Source organism: Coturnix japonica, chromosome 2, assembly GCF_054131305.1.
Source record: "Coturnix japonica strain WE chromosome 2, WE-NBRP24, whole genome shotgun sequence".
In the NCBI taxonomy this organism is placed as follows: Eukaryota; Metazoa; Chordata; class Aves; order Galliformes; family Phasianidae; genus Coturnix; species Coturnix japonica.
This window is the reverse complement of record NC_140664.1, coordinates 67,785,499-67,796,561: the sequence shown is the minus strand read 5'-3', so window position 1 is coordinate 67,796,561 and position 11,063 is coordinate 67,785,499. Positions and strand designations below refer to the sequence as shown.

Below are 11,063 nucleotides of genomic sequence, written 5' to 3'. Positions count from 1 at the left end.
ATTTTTTATTATTATTTTAAATAACCTTTAACTTCTCCTCAAATAGGTAAATAAATTGTGTATTTAAGTGGGAGAATATTATAACCTATATAGAACTAATGCTCACAAAATGTTTTCCTTGTTGTAACAAAAAGTTTTTACTGCTGTACCCATTTGTTATCCTGATAATTATCTGGAAATAGTGAAATCTGACAATAATGCAGGGGAGGGAACAACTGATAGTTTTGATATGAATAAGGGACTCTTGTAGTGTGTGGAATGATGTATGGTGGACAACTCCAATTGAGGCTGGACAGATACACTCCTTGAAAATATCCAGAATGTCCAGGATAGGGAAGAGCTTAAAAAGGGTAGAAAATCTTCCTTAAAACACTGCAGTTATGACAATTAAGGAGATAAAAGATCTTAGACAAACAGTTGAAACTGAAACAAGATATGGGGACGTTAATGCCTGGGTAGAATTGATTAAGTATACTGTTCAGAGTCTCAACCATAGCAATTGCTACGCTTGTGCATCTGGACGGCCCATAGCTCAGGTGGTGCCCATTCTGCTGGGATGGACCGAGAAACCCAAGAGAATGTGATGCATGATTGCCCTGTAGCAAGAGAAAACTGCCAGGGGAAATAGAGACTGCAGATCTCTCTCGTTTCCTCCAATGCCTGATACAGATGTCAAGATCCCTCCTGCAATCTCTACAGCGGTAGGTAACCATACAGCTTGCCTCTCACGGCAGGGTGTGAAGGCTACGAGGCCTATAGGAAACTTTTCCTTATGCAGTGAGGTCTTGAATGTTACGGAGGATTCAGCAGGAAATTATTCAAGACTGGGAATCTCCAGGGCAAATCTCTGGTGGTACTGTGAAGGAAAGATTTTTAGGGGAATGGCAGAATAGCTAGATGCCACGCACCAGAAAAGAAATTATCTAGCAGGAGAGAAATCCTGCTAGATTAAAGAAAAGGGGGGAATGAACAGTGAAGCAGGAAACAGAGGCTCTGCTGGAATTCGGAATAAAGGGGGGCTAATAGAAGGAAACTTAAAGGTAGTTTATAGAAACAAGTAAAGGATAGTTAAAGGTAACAAGTAAAAGAAACAAGGGGCCTAGGAGAGCAGGGAGGATGCAGATAAGGAGTGAGACTTCACGGGCAACATCAGGCAAGGAGGAGAATAGATATTGTAAAATACCAGAAGAGGAGTTTCATCCCCATGATAAGAACAAGAGGGGGTCTTCATGCTAAAGACCTATTGAATATGTATCAGAATTCCAAGAACTATTGACTATGTATTAGAATTCTGAGAAATCATTGACTATGTATTAGATGTACCTATATCTGTGTCACGATTTTACAAGTCGGTGTGCAAGTTTGGTGGAGCTATCCCCCTTGAACCCGGCGCTGGAATAAAAATACCTGCTTTATAACTCATCTCTGGATTATAGAGTGTTATTCCGCAAGTCAGGATGAAATGCATTCATTTGGCTATGGCTTTTTGGATGCAGCACTGCTCAGTAGCCCTGGGCTGTGGGAGCACTGACATGATGCAGCGGGATGCCACTGGGATGAAGGGACAATTCCTGCTTTTCCGCAACCCAAACTCAGCTCCTGTGGAGGCCCCGGAAGGAAGAGTGCAGTGCTGTGCAGTGTTACTGGGCTGGGGATGAAGGCTGAGGATGACTCATCCCCACTCAAGGGAAGTGCTGTGTGTGGCTGGTCTCATGCGTGTGCCATGGACTCTTTCCTTATCGGAACACACAGGAGTTTTGAGGCACAGCACTGAATGACTGTGCTGGGTTTTCCAGAGCCCCCAGGGCTTTGGGGACATTACTGCCACCATGTCGCTGTGCCCTGGCTGCTGGTGGGTCTCAGATCCTTGCTGTCCCTTTCTCCCCCACCGCTGCCATCCCTAGAATTGATCCCTAGCTTGATGCCTTGTTCCATCCTCTTCCTGGTGACTCTTTAGGACAAATAGGGACAGAGCCACTGGTGTCTCCCCGCCTTGTAGGCCTGGGGATTGTCCCGAGTACCCAGCATCACTCTGCTGATGCGAACCACTTTCTAGGGTCTGTCCCCTGTCCTCAGCTTGGCTGGGGTCCACCCATATGGAATCACCTGTAAATAAGGGATAATAGGGACAGCAGCAGGACTGGGGGCTGCTGCAGCACCCATGTGCATCCAACCCCTCAACATCACATAGGAGACTCCCTCTACTTGCTCAGTGAAGAAATAGCCCCCCCCCCCCCCAAAAAAAAAAAAAAAATCCCCAAGTGACTCATTTGGGGCTAAAAAGGCAGCAAAAAGCAGAAGCTTGGGAAGGGTGGGAAAAGCATGGGAGGCCTTTGCTCCTGTACCCGTTTGGGGTAAGAAAAGGGGCTAAAGGGTTGCAGAGTGGGACCCCCTCACCTCTCTGCCCCCAGAAGATGGAGGGGGAGGAAAGGAGAGGGAGAAGTGGAAGATGAGGGGGGAAATGAGGACACTTTGAGTTTGACAGAAACCCTTTCATTCCAGGAAAGAAACGCTTGGCTTTGACTCAGCAGCACTCAGAGCAAAAGCCATCCCAGTGCCCGCTGTGACATCCTGCCAAACTTCTGCCCTGCAGCGCTTGGCTCACCCCGTTGCCTCAGTTTCCCCTCGTGCGACATGCAGTGGTGCCACACCCAGCCATCCTCAGGACCCACAGTGAGTCTGTTGGTGGCCAGTGTGTCACTGAGTGACAGCGTCAGGTGGGAATGCATCAACATAGAGCCAGGGGAGAGCTGAGCAGCGCTGGGGTGCGTGGGAAGTCAGCCCCAAGGGGAAAGTCTCCCCCGTGGAAAAAGTGGGTCGTTTAATGCCTTGGGTGAGATGCTGGATAACAGGAAATGAATGGGCTTAATATGTGCCACCTGGGTACTTCCCGAACGTCCTCCAACACCATAAGTGCTGTCCAGAGCTCTCCAGTGTCCCCTCGTGCTCCTTGCAGTTCCCCAGTAAGCTCCCATTGCCTCCCAGTATTGTCTAGACTCTCTTTGTGCAAACTCTGTATCCCCCAGTACTGCCTGAAGCCGCCTCAGTGCTGTCTGCATCCTTCAATAGCCTCCCAGTGGCACCAGTACTGCCCAGTGTCCCCAGTTAACACAGCCATTGTACAGTACATGACCATCTCCTTCCCCGAGAACAACACAAGGCCACAGAGACGTTGACAGCAGCGATAGTGTTGGAGACGTTCAGTCTAGAGGAGCTGCAGCTCTTGGTTCACTGCAACCACTCCAGCATCCCCAGAGGTGGGCATGGGGGTCTGGGTGGCCTTTGGTGCTGCAGGAATGACTGCAGGCAGAGATGTACCCAAGTGAGCACCAAACATTTTAACACATTAACATACTAAACAGTAAAGAAATGACAATATTCCCAACCATTTCCAGGTAAAGGCAGAAATCTTCCTTTTACACTTTGTACCAATTAAACAAAGAAACAAACAAACACGTGCTGAAATCACAAGTGATAACCTTGCTGCCAGTACTGGTTGACCTGAGTGATCTCTCCAGAGGTGCTTTGAAGTGGTTGTTCCCTTGGCAGAGGAGAGAAGTAAGCTTCGTGCTTGGGTACTTAAAATAAAGTTCAGTGTTCTGGGTCTTCCAGTACGCCTGCCTGGGGAAGCAAGCAATTCTTTGGGAGAAACCATCACATTTCTCTTTCATTTGACAGAACTCAGTGCAGTATCAGCTTAATGTGAACACTGAGGTCCATCTGCAATTATTTTAGAGAGTTTTGTGCCACACAACCCGACTGTTTGTTTCATCTTGCTTCAGATGCAATGGCTGACTTCCTGACTGGCATCCTCACTCGAGCAGAGAGCCACTTGGGCTCCTATCCCCGTGACCTGGATGCTGAAAAGAAGCTGTGGGACTCAGCCAGGAGGGATCTGTCATTTCATTTGCTGGGAGGAACCAGCAGGCCTACCTTGCCAGTGTCCAGAGTGCCTGCCTCATTTTTGGCCAAAGTCAGCAGTAGATGGACTCAGAGCTCTGTGCATGTGCCTCTTCACTGTCCTGCTTGGCTGGTGGCATTCAGGGGGGATTTTGTGAGGTGAGGTCTCTGCTGGGCGATTCAAGCCCAACACATTTGAAGTTGAGTGGCAGACAGTATGTATTTTGATTTCCAGGCTTGTGACTTGGTCACAGGGACTGGCAAGTAGGATGGAGAGGGCTCTCTGGAGATTTTGCCCTGTTGCTGCACATTGCTGCCAGCACCACAGCAGGAGGCAGATGGCCATACATCAGTGGTGGGATGCACAGAGAACGAACACCTGCCTGCCCATCAATAATACCCCAGAGACCACAGTCTGCAACTAAGGAGACAGAGTGACAGAAAGCATGCTGTAGGTTTCCAGTCCACTTTATGTCTAGCACTTAGAGGTATGTTTGGTCTGAACTGTCTGATACTTTGGTCAGTTAGTGCTACAGAACAGAAGCAGACAGTGACTTCTGGATGGGTAATTGATTCTAACAAAGAGAAAAGCACTGCAGGAAGCCTTACCTCCACTGCAGAAAAATCAGTTCCCAGCCCTATGTCAGTTCAGTTAAGCATCACTGCTCCTTCCCCAAGGAGGATCCTCTATGAAATGCAACAGGACAAAATTTGAACCTTTCACAATGTATCAATCCTTTCAAACCAAGGCATCTAGCATCTCAAAATGACTACTGCTCGACTACCGGGTCATTTCAGATCACATAGGCTTCAGCATCTGGGAAGCCTCTGTTATTAAAGGAGAAAAGGGCTCATGCACTTGAATAAGAGCCACGACTTTGGGGACAGTAGCTACTCCCATTCTTTTCCATCCAAAGCTGTCATTTAGCTTTCACTGCATCTATTTCGTGCAGCCATTCATTAGTTCTGCAGTGCACTGAATGGTGCAAAGACTGTGGATCAAGGGAACCAATTTAACGTCCTTTATTTCCTGATGAGAAATCTCTCTCAGTCTCTTGGAATAGCACTGATCACTTGGAGCACATTAAAGTAAAGCACCCAGGAAAAAGTTCCTCCGGTGGCAAAAGTTGAATCACAGCGCCACCTGCTGGAGACCGACATCTCGAGGGAAGCAGGATGGATGTTGCAGCCAAATGTGCTCCTCCACCACTGGTTTTCTGAGACGTACCCGTGAGCACCACACATTTGTACGGTCTGTCTGTCCGTAGAGCTACAAAGGCAGAAGCAGAACATCTATATGGTTTGTTGCAGCTGTGGGTTGTGACTGATATCAGTCCTTGGATCTGTTACACTTCACAATTGCGTTCAGAGATTTTTCAGGTCATCCTGGCTTTCTGGTGCTCCCTGCACAGTGACACCATCTCTTCTGTCACCCCATTTAGTCAAACTGACTGTGATTTGCATGTAGCTCCTCCACGGTGCTTCCAAATTCCTAACAAAGTGGGAAATGAGACAAGGGACCCATCTGATATCTGATAGATGCTGACACAAAAGCAATCTGTCATAAAGCCCTTTGCACTGATGCGATTCAGTGTAATACATAGCATAGGTTTGTTTACCTTTCCTTGAGACTGCAGGCCATTTCTAGCAGTAACAATGCTTACTGCAGGTCACTCAACACCACGTTATGACTATGAGTCTTATTCGAAATCCATTCCTAGCCATGAAAGCTGGGCAGTATTTAAATAGTGCTTCTTTGGAGCTCAGGATTGGTGCATCCCTAAGAGTAGGAAATAGGGAAGGGGGGTGTCCTGGAAATGGGTGATGCTGAGATGGTGGAGATGCTGAACACCTTCTTTACTTTGGTTTTCACTTCAAAGACTGCCCCTTGGGACTCCTGGACCCTGGATGGAAGAGGGACAGCCTGGGTAATGGAGAGCTTCGGTCTGGGTGAGGAGGGGGTGATCTGGGAGCATCTGAGTGAGATCAGTGTGCACAAATCCATAGACTCCGATGGGATGCATCCACATGTGCGGAGGGAGCTGGCAGAGGTAATTGCCAAACTCTGTCATCTTTGACAGGTCTTGGAGAAGAGAAGTGCCTGAAAGCTGGAGGAGAGCCTGTGACACTGCAGTCTTCAGAAAGGAGCAGGAGGAGGATCTGGTAAACTGCATGGCAGTCAGTTTCACCTCTGTTCCTGGAAAGGGGCTGGAACAGCTTGGTCTGGATGCCTTCTGCGAGCAATTGGAAAGGAAGAAGTTTATCAGCAGTATTCAGCTTGGATTCACCGAGGAAAAGTCATGCTCAACCAACCCTGCAGCCTTCTATAATGGCATCACAGCACAGAGTCCATTTGGAGACCTGTGGTCTGCAGTGTTCCACAGGGCTTGGTGCTGTGTCTGATCTTGCTCAGTATCTTCACTGATGACCTTGAGGAGGGGATAGTGTCCATGCTCTGTAAGTACGCCTATGATACAAAGCTGGGAGGAATGGCTGGCACACCTGAAGTCTGTGCTGCCATTCAGCAAGAGCTGGACAGACTGGAGAGCTGGGCACCAATAAACACGAAGAGGTTTAACAAAAGCAAGTACAGAATCTTCAGCCTGGGAAGGAGTAGCAGCAAGTATCAGTACAAGGGCATGGAATGTTGTGTGGGCACACGGGTGTGCAAAGGAGGCATGGTGGCACACATAGATGTCCATGCACATGGGTAGACAGAAGGACAGGGTTGCACATCAATGTGTGTGCACAGTGTTATTCAAATGGCTGGGGTCATACAAGTATGAGCAGGCATGTGGCTGTGTGCAAGAGAGGAGCTGCCCATGTTTGTGTGCAGGACTGTGCAATGGAGTGGGGTTGTACAGCTGTGTGCGGGGGCCAGGTCCTGTGTGCCATGGAGCTCCATGGGAAACCTCTATGAGTGCTAGGAACAGCAGGAGCACTTGGAGCATTGCCTGGAAGAACGGTGCTGGGATGGGCTGTGGTGGGCCGAAGATGCGTAGTGGACCGAAGATGCGTAGATGCTACTCTGGACCAAATGTCGTGCAGCTGCTCATGGAATGCCACTGGACAAATCAGGCTGTGCAGTCTTTGTGAATATGTAATTATGATAGTTTATTGATTGAATGCAATAAAGAAAAAAAAAAAAAAGAAAAAAAAAAAGAAAAAGAAAATAAATAAATAAAAGAAATCCCAGAATGTAGTAAAACATGGAATGCTGAGTTGGGCAGCAACTGAAATGCTGTGCACTGTAGCCGCTGCCTTGTGACGCTTTTCCTCTCAGTCCTTCATGTTCACCTTCTGCATCATCTCCGCAAGTATGTTCATCTCTGCGAAGAACTGGAAAGAAACAAAGCAAGCGTAGAAGTAGGACAGAAACAATCTAGGGAGATCTCATGAAGAAAGCCTGACCAGTAAACTTCCAGAATGACCCCATGCGGAACAGAACGTTCCTTTCATTCAGGTCACTGACACTACTTCCCATGACACGTTGTCTATGGTAAGATTCATGCTCTGTCATGGGAAGGTCGTTTCAAAGGTTGCAGTGCCCAGCATGGCAAGCTTCTTTATCACAGCAAAACCTTCTGGCTGTTACCAACCACATTGTTTTCAAGCCAGAGCAAGGTATCCAAGCTCCCCATGGCAGCTCTCACTGACAGTGTCATTTCCTCAAACACACAGCTGGCAATTTTTCTATTCCATCACTTCCCTTGGGATTTTACCATCTCTTTTATGTCTGACAGATGTAGGCACTGAAACCAACAAGAGAATGCGTGTCTGTGTTCACCAAGGACTCACCAGTGCACGTGCAGCTCTCAAAGAAGCCTTTTTCATTTCCCTTTTCCTTTGTTTTTGTTGTTGTCTTCTTGCTGGAAAGCAAGAATACCAATGAATTCATTTTGTCAACAGCAAAGCTGCCGAAACATGGGTGCCGAGAAAACAAATGGCAGTCCAAAGACAAAGCAAATGGGACTAGGAAGCCTCTCAGTGAGTAACATTTCCAGGGGGAAATACAGAAGAGCATAGTGAAGTTAATGGAAAGAGATGCGTTTAGGTATTCTGGCACCTCACTGCCTTTGGACTTTGTAGCCTTCAACTCTTTCCCCCTCCACAGAGAAGGAAAAGGTAAAGCAAGCCCTAAGCAAACTCAATGTGTTTGATAAGGACAGCACTTCACTGGGACGGTGCCACAGCACCTTCTTACCTCTTTGCTTGGAGCTCCGTGGTGGGGTTGGGGCCGGCACACTGCCTGTGCTCTGGCCCCTGGCTCTTTTGTTAGCAGGCAACTGCGCTGCTGCCTGTTGCTCTTCGTCCAAGCCCTTGCGTTTCCCTCCAGCCAGGGTCTTGGAGACAGAGCGGGGGCACACAGCCAGGGAAGGTCTTCTCCCTGAGCTGGGACCTGCTGTTACTGGAAGCCCTCCAGCCTGGACATGATCTCTCCCAGAAAGCACTCTCTGCAGTGCTTTCACGTTGTTCTTTCCATTTTGCTCATGTTGTACATCTATTATAATCAAGAAAGGAGAATCAGTTAGACTTCAAGGGAGCCCAAGGCTACTTTCAGTCTGCAGAATGGGCCACAATACTAGGAAATGTTATCTTGAGTGTTCACAGCAGCAGATCTTAGGTGAAGTGTGGGTTTGCATTTCAAATCTGGACAGGGAAGGTAATTGAAAATCGCAGGGACGAAGACCTCAAGCAACATGCAGCAACAACACTCCCAGGAAAGAACAGACAGAAAGCCTGACTAGAACGACATCGAATCAAACCCTGATGCCTGTTGTGCATCTGTACCTCTCTTGGGTGCCACGTCACAGGCTGCAGTCCTCCCCAGTCTTTCCGCAAGGCTGCGCTTTGCTGGAAGGCCGCTTGCGTCATCTTCTGACAAAAAGGAACAAGAAATACTTGAAGAGCATCTCTTGGGAGGAAGATTTGAGCACAGCCAACCACCAACTTCAACTCTCCAAGTGTAGTTCCTACCATTTTCCTTTTTGCTGCTACAGCATGGTGCCATTTCTGCAGTCAGCACAGATCTGCAGTGGACTTTCTTCACTCTTCCATCACACATGCACCCCTTCATGCAGCCCTATTTAGTGGCAGGTACCCACACCACAGCTCACAAGAGGTTCTTACCTGCGTGGGCTTTCCGTTTCCCACCTTGCCCAGCACCATTGCATGGACGCACGGGCTCTGTCCCTAAAACAAGAGATCGTGTGTTGATTTCACAGATGACAGTAGCAGTATTGTCCTGTTAGCCCGTGTCCACCCCCCACTAAAGAAAGACCCTGTTTTACAGACAGAAGAGAAACTCACTTTTGCGTGGCAGTAAGGACGGTCCATCCCCATTGCGTCCCTCTGCGCGTTGAAAGGTGCAGCTGGATGTCTGGCAGCTGCGCCGCCTCTGAAGAGAGAAAGGAAGAAACTCAGGTCGGAACGGGCAGCTGAGAGCTTCCAGATCGTGCCAGAGATGGGATATCAGAGCGCTGAGACATCATTGATCACTAAGGGAAAATACAGCCTGAGCCCTGCCCATGCCATTAGCCCAGGCTGTCAGCAGTGAGCTCAGGATCCAACCGCTTACTGAGGTCCCAAAGGACCAGCAGGGCTCCCCCTGCTCCACTCCTTCCCCTTACAAATGAGAACAAAGAAGAAAAGTCAAGCCAAAGGAACCCAGTCATACCTTTCCGCTCACAGAGCAGGCATTGGATCCGCACTTGTCTCCTTGCTGAGACATGATGGCTCAAGTGTCAGAGGAAGCACAAGTTCTCTCACAAGCTCTCTCCACAGGAACTTTCCCTGCTCTTGGAAAGAGCTGGCTTCACTCTTCCTAAGATTGCCTCGATCCTCCAAATCTCCCTTCAAACAGGAACCCTGCAGAAATCATCCACAAGAGAAAAGTCATGAGGGAGAAGTATATTCCCAGCTTTGTTCTGCCATGCAATTGATTCTCTTGTGGAGGGAAAGGTCTGGGAATCAGCTGGCTGCATGAACGTCCCAACGCTAGCTGCAGCTTGTGTCTGACTGCCGTGGCTTGTGTCAGCAAGTGCTCTTCTCCATCTCCTCAGGAGCTCTGCACCCAGCCATCCGTGTGGTAGTGAGGCACAAGTTGCGCTCTGTTTCCTTTTGAATGGTGTTTCATCATCCTCACCAAAACACGGGTTGGAATCTCCACAAGAACCTCTTTCCCCTGGGAACAGCCATGTGGAGGGGCACTGCTGGAGCTGGGGACTTCTCCCCGGCCTAGCATTTCATGTCTGTAGAGACACCTCCCACAGCCAGCCAGCACCAAACCCAGCTCACCTGTTGGGCCTGTTCAGCCTAAGCTGCGCTCAGCTCACCAACACAGCACAGCAGTCCTTTGGACAGGCTCTGCCAGGGTGATCTGTTCCACGAAATGCACAGAGCTCAGTCTCCGCGTGCAGCACGCTCGCCAGAGCACCAGCTCTGCTCACCACCTGTGGGACACATGCTCCTCCCACCGTGCCAACCATTGTGACCTCAGCAATGCTCGCATGACTTCTGCGCTTTCATCATAATGGAAGTGGACGCCTCCTAGATCCGAATTTAAGGAAACCAACGCCAGGGTCAGCCAATGGGGTGATCTGAAGTCAAACAACAGGGAAGTGAAGGTGACTCTTGTGCAGCTGTCATGGTTTTGCAATTTTCATTAAATCCGGTCAAGACTAATGTGGCCTCATAGTGCTCAATGGAGTCCCAGGGGAGATAGTGGGAAGGAATAGGGGTGCACATCTGTATGCCCCGAGGCTGGTGCTCACCTCTCTGACTGTGGCTTTAGTCTCCAGAGCCGATGTTGACTTCCCTTACTGTGGCTTTATGGCCCAGGGCCAGCGCCGGCCTCATGGGCTGGGGTTTGAGGCCCTTGGACCATTGCTGGCCTCACTGAGTGGGGCTTCTGCCAGTTGGATACAGCTGCTGGCTGAACTGGCCAGGATGGAGCCTTCCCTTTTGTAGCCTCCCATGTGCATATCCACCCCAAGAATGGAAGTCCTCCTTCTATATGTACCCCATTCAACCACAATGTGGAAAGCAAACCATTTAGGCACCTGAAATGCTTCTGCTCCTGCAGTCTGGCAGAAAGCAATGCCCTCTATTTCATGCCACCTCTGCACAAACTGGAAGGGAATGGGGAGACATACGTCAGAACC

The 11,063-nt window shown here is 49.0% G+C and overlaps 1 protein-coding gene across 2 annotated transcripts; it reads right to left on the bottom strand.

The window, feature by feature from the left end:
* Positions 1 to 7,154: 7,154 nt before the first annotated feature.
* On the bottom strand, positions 7,155 to 10,855 carry LOC146761909 (zinc finger CCCH domain-containing protein 11A-like). 2 transcript variants are annotated; one of them, XM_085540880.1, is made up of 8 exons: positions 10,198 to 10,855; positions 9,578 to 9,768; positions 9,211 to 9,298; positions 9,031 to 9,093; positions 8,692 to 8,778; positions 8,105 to 8,401; positions 7,699 to 7,769; positions 7,155 to 7,239 (listed from the first exon to the last, which is right to left on the bottom strand). In XM_085540880.1, exons 2-8 carry the CDS (start codon positions 9,629 to 9,631, stop codon positions 7,180 to 7,182), a joined length of 720 nt encoding a protein of 239 aa, XP_085397006.1. In that variant the 5' UTR covers positions 9,632 to 9,768; positions 10,198 to 10,855; the 3' UTR covers positions 7,155 to 7,179. The 2 variants fall into 2 exon arrangements, with proteins under 2 accessions (XP_085397006.1, XP_085397005.1); XM_085540879.1 differs by having other exon boundaries at positions 9,578 to 10,855.
* Between the last annotated feature and the right edge of the window lie 208 nt (positions 10,856 to 11,063).